The sequence below is a fragment of the Lepidochelys olivacea genome (assembly GCF_965140295.1).
Source record: "Lepidochelys olivacea isolate rLepOli2 genome assembly, chromosome: 23".
NCBI lineage: Eukaryota > Metazoa > Chordata > Testudines > Cheloniidae > Lepidochelys > Lepidochelys olivacea.
In genome coordinates, this window is record NC_140433.1 from 1,729,439 (window position 1) to 1,746,619 (window position 17,181).

General features: G+C 57.9%; 1 protein-coding gene across 1 annotated transcript; it reads right to left on the bottom strand.

Moving 5' to 3' along the window:
- Nucleotides 1-4,996: 4,996 nt before the first annotated feature.
- Nucleotides 4,997-13,637, bottom strand: LOC311511487 (uncharacterized protein). Its single transcript, XM_084612138.1, has 5 exons — nt 13,568-13,637; nt 8,689-8,947; nt 8,266-8,299; nt 7,431-7,542; nt 4,997-5,986 (listed from the first exon to the last, which is right to left on the bottom strand). Exons 1-5 carry the CDS (start codon nt 13,623-13,625, stop codon nt 5,682-5,684), a joined length of 768 nt encoding a protein of 255 aa, XP_084468264.1. The 5' UTR covers nt 13,626-13,637; the 3' UTR covers nt 4,997-5,681.
- Nucleotides 13,638-17,181: the final 3,544 nt, after the last annotated feature.

Genomic DNA, 17,181 nt, shown 5'->3' on the forward strand with positions numbered 1-17,181 from the left:
CTGGAAGGGCCTGGTATAACTCCCACCAAGGAACAGAAGAGATGCTGGGGCATCCATGGGAACACTGGTGGCTTCGAACTTCCCCAAGGCACCAGCTAAAGTGACCCTGCTCAGTTCGATCTCGAAGGGAGGAGAGATGTGATGAAGCAGGACTGTTCTTAATGTTTCCTCTGAATAGTGTGGGGGTACCTCAGTTTCCCCTAGGCAGTTCTTAAGTAGCTAGGTGGTGGGATGAGGGTGTATGATCATTGCAGAGCCCTAGAGGGCAGGTGTGTGCAGGGGTCTGGACACAGAGAATGGCCGACACCCTGTTTCTTGGCAACTGATGGCCTGGGCCCTTCCCCCCTGCAAGGTGAGAGCTAAAGGGTTGGAGAACAAAGGAATTCGGTGACCTCCTGGCCCGGGAAAGGGACAAAGCCCAGAGGAGGAGGGGCTGGAGGGAGTTTCAGTTGTGGGCTGGCTGGAGACATGAAGTGAAGGGCAGACGTGGTTGTCTGGCTCCCTGCCCCCCAAAATGGACCCAGCTGAGGGGTCCTGTTCTCTGCACCTACAAGCTCTGTGTCAGACCATGTTCCTGTCGTCTAATAAACCTTCTGTTTCCCTGGCTGGCTGAGAGTCCCGTCTGACTGCGGAGTTGGGGGGCAGGACCCTCTGGCTTCCCCAGGACCCTGCCTGGGCGGACTTGCTGTGGGAAGCGCACAGAGGGGCAGAGGAGGCTGAATGCTCTGAGGTCAGACCCAGGAAGGTGGAAGCCAGGTGAGCTGTGTGTCCTGCAGACAGGCTGCTCCCAGAGAGGAGACTCCCCAGAGTCCTGCCTGGCTTCGTAGGGAGCAGTTCCAGAGCATCGCCCAGACACTCCGTGACAACTGGTGGTAACAAAGATTGTTATTCTCAGGGACACAGTGGGAACTTGCAGGTCAGATGAGCCACAAGAGATAGACTCCAGGAACCCTGACACCTAGTTCCCTCCCAGAGCCAAGAACAGAAGCCAGGAGTCCTGACTCCCACCCAGTGCTGTAGCATTATCCAGATCATCCGGCACTAGCCTGGCAACCTCAGTAATAATAAAACCTAACTCTTATACAGCATTTTTCCTCGGTAGATCTCAAAGCACATCACAAACGAGATAAGTAGCATTATCCCCATTTTATAGATGGGGAAACTGAGATGCAGGACAGCACCGTGACTTGCCCCAGGGTCAGCCAGCCAACCAGCGGCAGAGAAGGTGTGACCTGAATAGTAATATCGCTCCAGAACTCTCTTTTCCTGCTTCACTCTCCTAGTCTCTCTCTTTTCATTGTTGATCTTACTCCAGAAGAAGCGAGGGTGAAACATGCACTGTTATTTTACAACATTCCCTCGCTGCAGTGTAATCCTGAGGGATTAGCCCAGGACTACTCACATCAGGGGATTAAAACCTGACACTCAGTTGACAATGTATGTTCTGACCTAAAACCACTGGAGAATGTTCCCCCGCCTGGTGTCTGTTTAATCTGCCAGCTTTTGAACAAGGGAGCGAGTGATGCAGTGTCCCCTTCACACCAGAGAGAGCTCTGAACATCAAGTAAACCCCTTTATCTGCACACACCTAACCTTGGCAAGAGGCTGCATTCAAATCTGGCGACACAGTTTGCAGCTCGGCGCTTGACGCTTAAGGCGGGTGGGCACGGCCTGTTGGCCTGCACCGTGGGCACCTTCTGGGACCATGAAGGAATGTAGGTTGTGAGGAATTGTAGGTTGTGTGGCGTTTTTGACAGGCAGGGGATAGGCAATGCAGAAGAACCGCAGAGTCGATAGATGGACGTGCACCCGACAACGGCAGGTGGCTCGATGTGCACACATACGGCAATCGAGGCGTGCGTACACGTACATGGCACTAGATAGATGTAGGCACGTATTTGGCAACAGACGGACGCATACACTCGTGGCAACAGATACACGTCCCTATGGTGACAGAAAGACAGGTTAGCTAACCATGGGCACAATCCAAACACCCCACTGCCCAGGGCTTTCAGCCTTCTCTGAGGCACTCTGCATGTTTATGTTCTTGGGTGAGCAACGGAGCTAAGCCAAAAGGCAGGGCTAAGGTCTCAGGCATTAGCACAGAGGAGGGTGGTGTCCTCGTTTCCTGGCTCTTCTGGCTCCCGTGCAAGTGTGATGTCAGCAGCAGCGTGGCTGGTTTGTAAACAGCTCCTTCCTCGTGGGCTACGCCCCCCACTAGTCCTGACATGGTTCCAGAAAACAGGACACCGACAGCTTCTCACTAGGCCTGCTCCCTCCGGATTGAGGTCCTGCCTCAAGCCATGGACAAGGTCTGGTGTTTCCGGGAGGGAGAGCAGGAGGAAGGCTCAGACATATGTAACCAGCAAAACTGGTTCCTAAAGCCTAGTAGTCTACACGGGAGAACTTTTAAGGTGTAATGAAAGGGTGGAGTTAAACCGATATGGTTATTCAGTTATAAGAGTGCCTGGTTTTGGTTTAATTTATGTTGCATGGGAAGGTGTTTAAGCCAAATCATAAAAAAGCTACTCTGATACTAGAATAAGAGTGTCCACACAGGCCTGTATACGGGTATAGCTAGACCTGGATCACTATATTGGTATCATAGGTAACCCTTCCCTGTGCAGACACTGTTTGGTCACCGAGTGTGTGCGGTCCCTACACATGAATGCAAGATTAGACAGATGGGTATGGATTTAAATGGCTTCATAAATGGGTATATATGGGGGGTATACAGTCTGGTTATATGTGGGCAGGGAAGCAGGGATAGATTCTGTCCATCCATTCCTCCGTCCCCAGACACACCCATCTATCGGTCCATCCATTCCTCCGTCCCCAGACACACCCATCTATCGGTCCATCCATTCCTCCATCCCCAGACACACCCATCTATCGGTCCATCCATTCCTCCGTCCCCAGACACACTCATCTATCGGTCCATCCATTCCTCCGTCCCCAGACACACCCATCTATCGGTCCATCCATTCCTCCGTCCCCAGACACACCCATCTATCGGTCCATCCATTACTCTGTCCCCAGACACACCCATCTATCAGTCCATCCATTCCTCCATCCCCAGACACACCCATCTATCTGGTTGTGACAAAGTTCCTCCTCTACCTTGGTGGGTCTTGCGCTTATTGACAGATTTGCTCGCCTTGGAGCTTCATGGCAGCCCTCAGTTTGGCCATTTTCATGAACCCACAGTCCAGGTTGACTCCTCTTGTGTCTGACCAGGAGTGGAGGATTTGGGGGGAACCCGGGCCCGCCCTCTACTCCGGGTTCCAGCCCAGGGCCCTGTGGAATGCAGCTGTCTAGAGTGCCTCCTGGAACAGCTGTGTGACAGCTACAATTCCCTGGGCTACTTCCCCATGGCCTCCTCCCAACACCTTCTTTATCCTCACCATAGGACCTTCCTCCTGATGTCTGATAATGCTTGTACTCCTCAGTCCTCCAACAGTCTGCGTTCTCACTCTCAGCTCCTAGTGCTTCTTGCTCCCAGCTCCTCACACGTGCCACAAACTGAAGTGAGCTCCTTTTTAAACCCAGGTGCCATGATTAGCCTGCCTTAATTGATTCTAGCAGCTTCTTGATTGGCTGCAGGTGTTCTAATCAGCCTGTCTCTCTTAATTGTCTCAGAAGGTTCCTGATTGTTCTGGAACATTCCCTGTTACCTTTCCCAGGGAAAGGGAACCTACTTAACCTGGGGCTAATATATCTGCTTTCTATTATTCTCCTGTAGCCATCCGGCCCGACCCTGTCACGCCATCCATCCATTCCTCCGTCCCCAAACAAACCCATCTATTTCTATCTGAGTCCCCCTGGATTTGTACACATTTGAACAGTAGTGGTCTCTCTGAAAAACCACGTCTTGTTCCCTGCTAGAAGCAGGATCCCAATCCAGATGGAGCCATGTTCCGAACCACTATGGCAGGGCCGGTGAAAAGCGGCAGATGTAGTGTTTGAAGCCAGCTAGTGCCGACCTGTCATGGATTTCTATCGGTTCGTAGCCTGCACTTCACCCAGCTCACAGGAGCTGGGCCCCAGCAGGCTGTGTGGGCTAGTTGTTAAGGCCCCGGACTGGCAGCCAGGAAACCTGGCTTCTAGTCCCAGTTCGGCTACTGACCTGCTGTGTGACCTGGTGCGGGTCAATCCAGGTACAACTTTCCATGGTGACTTGGGAGTCTAAATAGCACTGAAAGTCAATGAGACCTTGGCTCCTAACTGCCTCTGGCCCATCTGAAATTGGGTCTACGCTTGGGCTTACGGGTGCACTGATATAACTGTCTTTTAGGGGAGTGATTTTTACCCAGATACTTACACCAGTAAAAGCCCCAGTGTGGACACAGTTATACCATAGAGTGGTACCTTATACACCCCATATGGGAACAACTATCCCTATACAGCCCCGTGATCCTGATCCAGCAGCACGCTCATTACTAAGGGGCTGTGTAGCTTTCATGACCCTTTCTATTGTGCCAGGGCCTTCGGCTGCTAAATCACTTGGGACTTTCCATGCCTCAGTTTCCCTCTCTTTAAAATCAGGGCGTTGACCCACATTAGAGAGCTGAAGAGTAATTAGCACACGCCTGTAAAGAGCTTCCTCAGTAAGAAGGTCCTGTCAGGGCCGCTGTTTGCATCCCTCCCCGACAGACCGACCGGCCGAGCAGAGACCACGGGGAGACGGGAGGAGATTTCTACAGTTTAATGCAAAAGAATGGCAGAATGAACACTCCGGGGGGCCTGATCCTGCCACGGGTTACCCCAAGTGGGGGGAGGGGACATAACCAAGGGCAGGAGTCATGCCCGAGTAACCACGGCAGCAGGGGCACACGGGAAACCTGAGTGTTGAGGACAGTCGGACACGGTGGAGGGAGAGATTAAAAAAACAACAAATGGAAGAACAAACAAACAAACAAACCCCCATCTTGGGAGAAGAGAAAATACCCCTGTTAAAAACCAGCCCACCCCCCTCCCTGCCCTCCCCTGGGACACCAGTGTAAGGCTGCGTAATGTGCTGCCTCTCTGAGCCGGCAGCTCGGTGTGCGCGGGGACCTTGAGAACGCCTGCTGACAGCGTGAGCGCACCGCCAGCCTCTGCAGGGGGGCCTGGGAAAGACTTACGCCCTCTGGGAGCTGGGCACGCACTGACCAGGGGGTTATGGGAGCCTCTCACCCTCGCTTTGCTCTCCAAGGGCCTGGTTCTCACTTACCCCAGCTCCGCCTTTGGGGTTAAAGAGGCTTTACAACCCTCTTTGCACTCCCTGTATTACGGGCCTCGACTAGCCCTTGGTGTCAGGTACAGCAGCCTCTCGGCTGCTCTACCTCACACTCCAACCCCTTACAGGCCCTGGGACATGGAGAATAGCCACAGCACGCTGCACTCCAGCCCCAGCCCCGATCTACCCGCCCCCCCGGGGGCAGATCCTTTTGTGCAACAGCCTTGCAAAGCCTCGCGTGGCTGCTCCACATAAAGGATAACAGCCTAAAACTGCTGCTGGCTCTGAAGGGCGTGATTCAAACCCTGACCCTCTGGCTGGGAAGGGGGCGGTGTGAGGGGCAAGGCTGGGGGAGCCCTGGGAGGTGGCTGGTTTCTGAGGAAAAGAAGCCAGCAGCAAGATCCCCTCCCAGTCTCTGTTTAGCCCTTTAAATCTGGGGGCTTGGGGGGAGGATCGTGTGTGTCTAGAAGGCAAACCCCCCGAAATCCAGCGCGTCGAAGTCCTGGTCCAGCCCTTCGTAATCCAGCGTCTCATACTGAGAGGCCTCAGAGTCGCAGGCGGACGGGTGATAGCCCAGTTCTTTGAAGTCGGGGGGGTGCATCTCCCCAGGCCGGCTGGCCGTGGCCGAGGTCACCATGTAGCCCATGGTGGGGCCAGCTGCTGCTCCCCCCATCAGCAGGCAGGCGGCCTTCACCCCCGCGTGCATCTGGGAGCCGTGGCGCAGGCACCGGGGTGAGCAGTTCTCCTTGCACAGGCTGCTCCTGGTGGCTGGGGCAGAAGTGGGGGGAGAAGGAGGGTCAGTCGCCCACAGCCAAACCCTGGGCCCAGTTCTCTGTCAGCTCTAATGCACTGAATGGGGATTCAGGAGATCCTGGTTCAATTCCCAGCTCTGCCAGTGACCCAGTCACTTCCACATCTCTGTGTGCCTCGGTTTCCCCATCTATGTACCCTGGGAAGAATGAGCCTTCCTTTCTCTGATGGGACTGTGAGCTCTTTGGGTGGAGGCTGTCTCTGTACCTGCGCAGCACCCAACACAGTGGGGCCCAGGTCTGAGCTATCCTGGCATAACCCCATAGTGTAGATGCGGCCTTTGCCGGCGGAAGGGGTTTTCTGTCAGTGTAGGAACACCACGTTCCTGCATGCTAAGTCAATGCAAGCATTCTTCTGTAACCTCGCTGTGTCTACACTAGGGACTGGGTGGGTGTAATTATATCAACCAAGGGGGGGATTTTTTCACCCCCCTGACCAAGGTAGATAGGTCAACCTGTTTTATGTGGAGACCAAGCCTCCGTTGGAGTCTTTAGGGCCTACTGTAATACTAACAATAGTGCAGCAACTCCTGATTTGCGCTGGGTTGTGTCTACACAGCAGTGAAATTACTCTGGTGCAAAAGGCTCTCACTTCGCACCTTTACACTAGGCTTAATTTGGTTTACTTTGAATTGATTAGGAACAGGACTAAGCTACGCCAAAATCAGAGCATCTACACTGAGGTCTGAACCAGTTTAACTCAACCAGCACAAGTCTGTGTGTAGACAAGGCCTGAGTGGGATCAGAACCAGGCCCCAAAGCTCATGAGGTGGCAAGAACCCACATCCATTCCTGCTTTTAACTATCCTGGAGTTTGGCGCTTCCTAGATGTCAAGGCCAGAGGGGACCACTGTGTTCACCTGGTCTGACCTCCTGCGTAATGCAGCCCAGAGAACCCCACCTGGGCCCATTAATGAGAGCTAAACCCAGGAGGGAATTTGCCCAGGAAGTCTAGCTCGGCGACGAAGGAGGGCATGAGCGCCATCGAGAGGCGTTAGCAGGGTATGAACCCCAAGAAGGAGCCAGCAGGGTGAAGCTGAGGGTCAAGGGGCACTGCCTGGCAGTGAGATGTGGCAGGCTGTGGAACTGCTGCCCTGCGATGAGGGTGGAAGCCCCGTTCGCTAGCGCATTCAAACGACCTTGGGCAGGCTCCGGGGAGACAGACTGTAGAGGACAGTCATGCATTGGGCCGTCTCTGATCGAGTGTCTCGTCTCTTCTGGGCAGTGTTCTGGGGAATAGACTGTAGCAGGAGACCCTACCTCCAGGACCTGGAGCAGGGTCCTGGTGGGAGTGCCCCAGATCCAGTTACAGGGAATCTGGGAACAAGCCTATCACGGTAGGTCTCTGGCACCAAGACAAAGAGCCAAGAAAGCCAGAGCCCCTCCGAACCGGGTCCCAGTACCTTCTCTGCTCTGTGTGCCAGGAGAACCTCCTCCCCCTTCTTTCCAGCAGCATTTCCTAGACGGAGAGTCAATGTGGAGCTTGCATCTCGCTGGGGACCCTTGGGAGAAGCTCTGTGCAGAGGGAGGAAACACCATCACTGTGGGGACAGTGGGATGGACCATCCGAAGTGGGGAGATCAACCCAAGGCAGAGGCGGGACCCGTGGATGACATCCTGGCCCGGCTGATGTCAAGTGCAAAACTTCCATTGACTGCCAGGGTTTCACCCAAGGGCCCGATTACTCAAGAGGTGCTGAGCACCTATGATCCCCCCCCGACCCTGGAAATCAGGCCCCAGGCATCTCAAGCTGGCAGCAAGAGCCAGTGACCACTTGTGAAAATGCAGCTGCCCGAGGCCATAGGGCAAAAGGAAACAATGGGCCCCATTTTCAGCTCCCCATCCCTGCATGGGGTGGGAGGGAGAGTCACAGGGAACTGGTCCCACCCCAGAGTGGCACAGAAGGACCTGGCTGTGACTGAGAATCAGACCGAGAATAGCCCCAGGTCCAAACCAGAATTGCTCTCGGAACAGAAGAGGTGGATGGGGCACTGGTGAATTGCAACAATGGAGCGGCTTCCTGGCCCTCCCGGCACTCCTCAGTCCGTTCACTAAGGCACCGAGAAACTGCCAGGGCCGGAAAGCCCACTGGTGCCTTTGCCTCCTTTCCCAATGGCCCCTGTGAGGGTGATGCCGACATGCTTAGCTGCTGCGAGCTGGCATGGCGGGCAGCCTGGCTACGGTGACTGATGGCAGCCGGGGACCTGGCCCTGTATTTCGTACTTTGATTCCACTTACTTCTTTGACTTTGCGGAGGATGTTGAGCCACTGTCTGCAGCGGTGGGGAGGGAGAGAAGGGAAAAGCCTGATTAGCCCCGACAGCCTAACAAGCCGGTCACTCCTCGCCAGCTCCACATCTCCTGCTGTCTGGGGCCCAGGAGAGCAGGGCTCATTTCCCCTGTCTGCGGCCTCCTCCTGGGACATGCCACTACGTCTCCGGGCCACGGGCAGAACTCTCTCCCAGGGAGCAAGCAGCAAAGCTGGTCTAGCCAGGCAGGCGGCAAGCCGTTCGGGGAGCCATCCAGTGCCACTCCCCCTGGGGTGCCACCCCCAGCAGCTGTGCGGATTTCAGCTCTCCCCATGCACCCTCACTGCCCCCAGCCCAGCCCAGCCCGTGCCCTGGCCCCCTGCACGCCTCCCTTGGGGCAGCTCTGGCTTCACCTGCATTCCTGGTTGTCCGGGGCCAGCAGCAGAAGGAACTTCCCGTCACTGAGGCTGAGGCCTAAGCAGCTGCCCCGCTGGGCGCCCAGGGGCAGGCGGGGCAGGCCGCAGATCTCGCTGCCCTCCAGGATGGCCCGGCAGCTGGTGCTGAGCGAGATGCCCAGCTCGGCCGGGGACTGGGCATCACGGCAGATCTGGAGGCTCCCGTCCAAAGAGAGGAAGAGGAACTTCTCCTTCCATTGCTTAAAGAGAAAGCCCCCTGCAAAGCAGAGAGGGGCCATGTGAGTCCAAGTCCCAACTGCTCATCATCCTGCCTGGCAGCTGCGAGGGAAGGATTAGCCCCATCTCACAGCTGGGGAAGAACCCAGGAGTCCTGGCTCCCAGCCCCCCTGCTCTAATCCACCAGACCCCACTCCCCTCCCAGAGCCAGGAATAGAACCCAGGAGTCCTAGTTCTCAGCCCCCCCTGCTCTAATCCACCAGACCCCACTCCCCTCCCAGAGCCAGGAATAGAACCCAGGAGTCCTGGCTCCCAGCCCCCCCTGCTCTAATCCACCAGACCCCACTCCCCTCCCAGAGCCAGGAATAGAACCCAGGAGTCCTGGCACCCAGCCCTCCTGCTCTAATCCACCAGACCCCACTCTCTTCCCACAGGGGCAGAGATTCAGTGACTTGTCCAAGGCCACGTAGAGAGTCTGTGGCAGAGCCAAGAACCAACCTGTGTCCCCAGCTGGCACCCCACTACTAGACCCTCCACTGCTCTTCCTCTGGCACCAGCGTCTCGCTGCACAATAGTCTCCGGGGGCTGAACCTGGGCCCACCAGCTGCTCAGCCTGGGCGGGAGAGCCAGCCCCACCCGCAGGGAGCTGGGAGAGACTCCCAGGGCCTGACTCTCAGTCATGCTCAGGCCCCTCTGTGCTGCTCCAGCCCCGGACAGTGCGCAGGATTGTCCGTCTGAGAGCCCTCCCACCCCACACAGGAGCCTCCCTGGCCAGAGTGGAGCTGGCGTAAGGGCCTGGCACCCATCCTGCTCCCAACCCCGGGCATAGGGGGCGGATCGGGGGCGTGGCTGGGGCGCACTGCGCTGGGGCTAGTCCCTGCTCCCCAGGGCCCATGGGGGGCGGATCGGGGGCGTGGCTGGGGCTAGTCCCTGCTCCCCAGGGCCCATGGAGGGCGGATTGGGGGCGTGACTGGGGCTAGTCCCTGCTCCCCAGGGCCCATGGAGGGCGGATTGGGGGCGTGACTGGGGCTAGTCCCTGCTCCCCAGGGCCCATGGGGGGCGGATCAGGGGCGTGGCTGGGGCTAGTCCCTGCTCCCCAGGGCCCATGGGGGGTGGATCGGGGGCGTGGCTGGGGCTAGTCCCTGCTCCCCAGGGCCCATGGAGGGCGGATTGGGGGCGTGACTGGGGCTAGTCCCTGCTCCCCAGGGCCCATGGGGGGCGGATCAGGGGCGTGGCTGGGGCTAGTCCCTGCTCCCCAGGGCCCATGGGGGGTGGATCAGGGGCGTGGCTGGGGCTAGTCCCTGCTCCTCAGGGCCCCTGGGGGGCGGATCGGGGGCGTGGCTGGGGCTAGTCCCTGCTCCCCAGGGCCCATGGGGGGCGGATCAGGGGCGTGGCCGGGGTTAGTCCCTGCTCCCCAGGGCCCATGGGGGGTGGACCGGGGGCGTGGCTGGGGCTAGTCCCTGCTCCCCAGGGCCCATGGGGGGCGGATCGGGGGCGTGGCTGGGGCTAGTCCCTGCTCCCCAGGGCCCATGGGGGGCGGATCAGGGGCGTGGCTGGGGCTAGTCCCTGCTCCCCAGGGCCCATGGGGGGCGGATCGGGGGCGTGGCTGGGGCTAGTCCCTGCTCCCCAGGGCCCATGGGGGGCGGATCGGGGGCGTGGCTGGGGCTAGTCCCTGCTCCCCAGGGCCCATGGGGGGCGGATCGGGGGCGTGACTGGGGCTAGTCCCTGCTCCCCAGGGCCCATGGGGGGCGGATCGGGGGCGTGGCTGGGGCTAGTCCCTGCTCCCCAGGGCCCATGGGGGGCGGATCGGGGGCGTGGCTGGGGCTAGTCCCTGCTCCCCAGGGCCCATGGGGGGCGGATCGGGGGCGTGACTGGGGCTAGTCCCTGCTCCCCAGGGCCCATGGGGGGCGGATCGGGGGCGTGGCTGGGGCTAGTCCCTGCTCCCCAGGGCCCATGGGGGGCGGATCGGGGGCGTGACTGGGGCTAGTCCCTGCTCCCCAGGGCCCATGGGGGGCGGATCGGGGGCGTGGCTGGGGCTAGTCCCTGCTCCCCAGGGCCCATGGGGGGCGGATCGGGGGCGTGACTGGGGCTAGTCCCTGCTCCCCAGGGCCCATGGGGGGCGGATCGGGGGCGTGGCTGGGGCTAGTCCCTGCTCCCCAGGGCCCATGGGGGGCGGATCGGGGGCGTGGCTGGGGCTAGTCCCTGCTCCCCAGGGCCCATGGGGGGCGGATCGGGGGCGTGGCTGGGGCTAGTCCCTGCTCCCCAGGGCCCATGGGGGGCGGATCGAGGGCGTGGCTGGGGCTAGTCCCTGCTCCCCAGGGCCCATGGGGGACGGATCGAGGGCGTGGCTGGGGCTAGTCCCTGCTCCCCAGGGCCCATGGGGGGATAGAGCATGAGTTAGAGGAGCCCTGAGGCTGGGACAACATTTTTTAAACGTCCTACAACACCAAACCAGTGTAAACATCCCCAGTGCTCAGACCAATGACGCCTCAGTGTACAACCTCCATGGGGCTCATCAGCAACCCTACAATAACAAAGCAGCAGGGGGCCCTGCCGAGAGCAATCGTGCGAGCGCTGGTGTAATTAGTGCTGGTGAGCCCATTGCTGGTGCACGCACTTCTGCAAGCTTGCTGGGAGATTGGACGGGGTTCAGAGCCGGGCGAGGCTGAGTCGAGGTCTGTGAAACCATCTGCTTGGCTTATGGACTCCGTCCCAGCCTGTGGGTACATACACAGGGACGGCGACGCCGACATAACCAGAGCAAGAGCCGACGGCCGGGAAAACTCGCTGCGGGAAACGCGGGGGATTTTGTGGCACGGCTGGTGGAGCGGAAGGGGACACTGAGACCGGCCTGCCCCCAAACCGCGGCCTAGCCAGCGTCCAGGCTTTCGGTGCAGGAGCCGCGTTTGAAGGAGGCTGATGGATCTTGACAGGAGTCTTTGATCCAGGCCTGGGTCCCACCCCTCTAAAGAGCTGCCGTTCCCCGGTCTGCTGAAGGGAGAGTTGGGGTCACCGGGGGGAGACTTAGCGCAGCAAGCGGCAGTAGGGGACCCTGACACAAGTTCCGACGGCTTTCTGAACACCGGGCCCTTGGTGCCACTTGCCCCGTGACTCTCCTGCGGTGCCGTAACCCACGGGAGCCTGGCGGGGTTGGAGTCACGGGCTGCAGCTTCCCAGAGCCGGGCACCAGGCAGATTTAAACCCCTGATTAAATTTGGTTGGCCATTTTGGGATTAGAATTCAATCAAGGGTTGGCGGTTCTAATCCCAGCCCACGTGGGGGGACACACAGACACAGGTAGCAGAGGGACAATGCTAAATCCCTGTGGTCAACTCAGACAAGGGAAGCAAGTGGGGATTGCTGAGGCCATCGGAAGAAAATGTAACCCTTTGGGGGCAGGTGAGATTGGTAGAAAAAAAAATAACTGCCCGGTTTGCCAGTGGACAGAGCCAGTTGGGAGCGAATGCCTCCGTGTGCTGCTGAAGTCTTCATTCGCCCACTCGCTGGGCTCCTGATTTCATTAAGAACTGATTTCAATTTCCAAAGGCCAAAGCCATTTACCCTGCAAAGTCTGCCACAACTGTGATCCCTACCAGTTAGAGCTGGTCAAAATGTTTTTCATCAAAATATTTTTTGATCACAAATGGCTTTCTCAGGCAGAGGACAACGTGAATTGACATTTCAAAGAAAAATAAAAAATATTCAGTAAAAGTGCTTGGATTTGGGGAAAAATATGTTTTTGTTTTAAAAAAAGAAGCTTTTGGTTAAAAAATAGCTTTCAGTTAAAAATTCAGGATTCGGTTTGTTGCAAAAAAGTCAGTTTTGATATAAACGGTCGAGACTCTGTGAAAACGTTCGTTTTTCCAGTGCGGTTTTCAAGCTCAAAACGTTTAGGGGTTTGGATTTCACAAAGTCACCACTGAGGAAAAGAAAAAACATTTTCCAGTGTCCAGAGAACAAATCCTGGGGGTTCCCCAGCTGGCTCTGCTCCCAAAGGCTTTCGGGCCAGGTCCAAAGCCCCATTGGAACCCACAGACTTTGGACCAGCGCCTTGGCCCAGCTGCCAGGGGTGTTTGAACGAAGGGAGGATTGGGGGAAAGCTGGGAGCTGAAATCCCTTCTGGGCTGCCTGGGATTAGAATCAGGGGGCAGCTGAGTGGAAGGGGGTAGAACCGGACCTGAGGGTACCCGGCCATTCAAACAAGGGGTGACATTTTGCCAGGATACCCACTGTCACTAATGGGTTAGGTTGGAGATTCTCCTTCCTTCCCCAAATGGTGCCTAATTAATGACTGCCGCCAACAGCTCCAGAGTCCCTGGGCTGGGACTGCAGAATTGGTGCTGCTCCTGGGGTGCTATTCACACAGCAACTGCCAGATCCTGATCTGTTCCCCCCAGGTAAATCTGGAGTCACCCCCTGACAGCAATGGGCTCAGGGCCAGATTATGAGCTCAGCTCCCCCCGGGGGTCAATCCAGAGTCACCCCCAGAATCCCAGAGCAGTTTCACTGCAGTCCGGATGCTTCTTCTCATTCCAGGCTTTTGATACGGGAAGACAAATCGCAACAGGAATCAAGGCAGCTACTGGGAGCGGGGACAGACCGACCCCCTGGGCCGGCGGTGAGGAGGGTGCTGGAGGTGCGGAAGGGAGGGGGCGCTCACCGTATTTCCTTAGGTAACCCTGATGAATTCTGGAGGAGCTCATGCTGGACCAAACCATCCATCAGACCGGCGAGCCAGGAAAGAGCCCGGGGCGGCCAGCTGCCAAGAGCCTTGATCAGAGGCCAAATCTAATCCCTAAAGCAGCTGGGGGAAGGCCAGGGATCTCATCCCTGCTGGCCAATCGCAGCTCATGCAGACAGCCGCTCCCCCAGTCCCCCAGCTGGGGGGTGGGGGCGCGTATCATGGGCCAGATCCACAGGGGTGTAAATAGAACTGGAGCAAAGGTGGTTCACACCATCAGGGGATCTGGCCCCAGTCGATGCATCCTTTTCACCTGGCTCTAGGGCCTTTAGCCCCCTGAGGCTGCAGCCAGTCCCTGGGCTGTTAGCGCTGCTACAAAACGCTATTCCCCCTGGGGGGAAAAGGGCCCCCAAACCAGCCCTGCCCTGGCTGGGCACCGCTCGCCATGACATCACCAATCAGAGATCCCCGACGGGCAGGCCGGTCAAGGCGACGGGGTGCGAGGCCACAGGGAGAGAAGCCGCCAGGTCCAGACAGACTGTGACCAGCACCGCCTAGAGAGGGACAGTGTCCCAGCCCCGGCACCCAGTGCCCTGGCGCTGCAGAGGGTCCTGCCTTCTGTGGGCTCTGCTCTGGGTGCTCAGTTTCTCTGTGAAAATTCCTCACTGCTAAAATTGTTCTTTGCTGGAAGGAAATTGTGAAATTCAAGGTGTTTGCTAAGAAAAAGCCAAAGATAAATATTGTTTTTTACTGCACAGCTGGTGGAGGGAATGTAAAACATCTCCCAGGATTCCCATGAAACCAGGCCATTGTTAACAAACTATAAATGAAACCTAGGAATGACGGGGATCCATCAGGAATCCTTCGCCTCAGGGTCTCCTCTCTGGCAATGCCCAGTACAGGTCACTTGAGAGGAAGGTGAAAAACCCTGCAGCAGAGATGAAAACCCTCTGCTTTTTGGGAGCTGTTAATTTCATTGCAAACATGTCGAATCTCTCCGACATCCTCTTTCCCCAGTGCTGCCGCTTAGATAAACCTCCTGGTCTGTGCTTTTCACACCCACTTCCCCAGATTGCCCGGTGCAGCATGACACAGGTACAAAAAATGTTTTTTTATTATTATAGCACCTGGAGGCCCAGACCAAGATCGGGGCCCTGTCGCGCCGGGCGCTGCCCAGACCCCCAGCGAGATCAGGGCCCTGTCGCGCCGGGCGCTGCCCAGACCCCCAGCGAGATCAGGGCCCCATCGCGTCAGGTGTTGCAGAGACACATAGAGAGAGACAATTCCTGCCCCCCAGATCTGATCATTTAAACAGAGAAGGGAAGGGTTACTATCCGCAGCACAAGGCCTGATGTCATTTGCAGCCGTCAGCTGCTATTCTAATAAGGAGAGGTCAGAGCCACAGCTGCACTCAACTCCACTGACTTCCAGCTGATTGGGCGGCTCTGAACCTGACCTATAGGAGAGAGCAGAGATTCCCCCTCTCTGGCGGGAGGAATGAGTTTGCAGGGTCTCAGCCCAGTTCTTAGGATCCAGCCCGCTCCATTGCAGAAACACCCGCATCAACTGGTAGCACCAGAGGCCGAAGACCAAGCGTGCCACACGGTGAGAAAGCCCCCCCTGCCCCCCACCCCTTAGAGGGGTCCCTGCAGAGCATGCGCACGCCCTGCAGCTGCCCCTCCTCTGGGGAGAGCACTCCTGAGCGCAGCTCCCAGCTGGTGCAAACGGCCAAGGGTCTGGCCCCAGGGAGCAGAGCCTGACGCATGCAGCCATGGAGTGACTCACCCCAGACCACTAAGGGCGCCTGGCCAGAGCCAGCAGCTGAACTCAGCTCTCTCCTGTCCCAGGCCACCGCTGCAACGACCCAGTCATCTTCGTGAAAAACTAAACAACTTGGAAATCCACAGACTGGGGGAAGCAAATAGCGATCGTATTAATAGGACCAAAAAATAAATAACCGAAGTCAAGAGGCAGGAAATTCCTTCCTGCTAAGACAACAGCCTCACGGCTGGGGAATGCAACTGAGCCGCTGGTGGGTTTTTTTCCATCTGACACAAACCAGCAGGACCGGCCAAGATTTCAGCCCTTCACAGACCCATAGCGAGGCGACAGGGGCTGAGTCTGTTCCTGCTGCATGGGGACGGCAGGGCACAACCACGATTCATGAGGTTGGGAGGGGCTGGGGCTAGTGGGTCAGAAGCCAGAAGCCACCCTTGTGGGCAGTTAGGGGGTGACCCACTCCTGTGGAGCCCCCCAGCTCCTATCACTTAGAGGGGAATTGACACCCCAAAGCCAGTGGCCTCCAGTGCCTCAGGTCTCTCCTTGCAGTGCACACCAGGCCTGGGGCTGCTTAGCACGGAACCAGGGCCCGGAGACCAGCCCCCTAAGGGGTGGGGAGATGTCACGGAGTCCCCAGGCGATGCTCTGGAACTGCTCCCCATGAAGCCAGTCAGGACTCTGGGGAAGTCTCCTTCCTGTGAGCAGCCTGTCTGCAGGACACACAGCTCATGCCTCGGAGCATTCAGCATCCTCTGCCCCTCCGTGCGCTTCCCACAGCGAGTCCGCCCAGGCTGGGTCTTAAGGAAGCCAGAGGGTCCTGCCCCCCAACTCCGCAGTCAGACGGGACTCTCAGCCAGCCAGTAAAACAGAAGGTTTATTAGACGACAGGAACATGGTCTAACACAGAGCTTGTAGGTACAGAGAACAGGACCCCTCAGCTGGGTCCATTTTGGGGGGCAGGGAGCCAGACAACCACGTCTGCCCTTCACTCCATGTCCCAGCCAGCCCCAAACTGAAACTCCCTCCAGCCCCTCCTCCTCTGGGCTTTGTTCCTTTCCCGGGCCAGGAGGCCACCGGATTCCTTTGTTCTCCAACCCTTTAGCTCTCACCTTGCAGGGAGGAAGGGCCCAGGCCATCAGTGGCCAGGAAACAGGGTGTCGGCCATTGTCTGTGTCCAGACCCCTGCACACACCTGCCCTCTAGGGCTCTGCAATGATCATATACCCTTACCCCACCCCCTAGATACTTAAGAACTGCCTAGGGGAAACTGAGGCACCCCCACACTATTCAGAGGAAACATTAAGAACAGTCCCACTTCGTCAGGTCTCTCCTTGCAGTGCACACCCGGGCTGGGGCTGCTTAGCACGGAACCAGGGCCCGGAGACCAGCCCCGCTAAGGGATGGGGAGACCATCCCAGGACTGGGGGGATGGACAGCAGCCATGGGGGACTCATTCACCCTCTGCCTCCGCTGACGAACCTCTCAGGGGCCAGCTCCCCGGCCGGTGTGACCCGGCACAGCTCCATCAACTGCACCCACGGGCCCCAGCCTGTAACCCCTCTCCCCCCAGAGGGGGGCAGTGACCACTCACACCCCCGCCACATAGGGGGCAGCTGGGAGCTTGGTCTCCCCACCCCATTCAGAGGCTGCCAGCAAGAGGGGTTTTGCAATGAAGAGGGCCATCCCACTAAGAACTGAGTCGAGACCCTGCAAACTCATTACACCCTGAAATGGGAGAAATCTCTGCTCATTGCCACACGCTCGCTCTGATGGGTCACTTTCAGATCCCCAACTGGCATCTATCAGCCCAGCCA

Coding starts and splice junctions, on each gene's coding strand:
- LOC311511487 (XM_084612138.1), bottom strand. CDS start 13,625: ATGGTTTGGTCCAGCATGAGCTCCTCCAGAATTCATCAGGGTTACCTA. Junction 8,948..13,567: donor GGGTTACCTAAGGAAATACG/GTGAGCGCCCCC, acceptor TCTGCTTTGCAG/GGGGCTTTCTCTTTAAGCAA. Junction 8,300..8,688: donor CCGGACAACCAGGAATGCAG/GTGAAGCCAGAG, acceptor CCACCGCTGCAG/ACAGTGGCTCAACATCCTCC.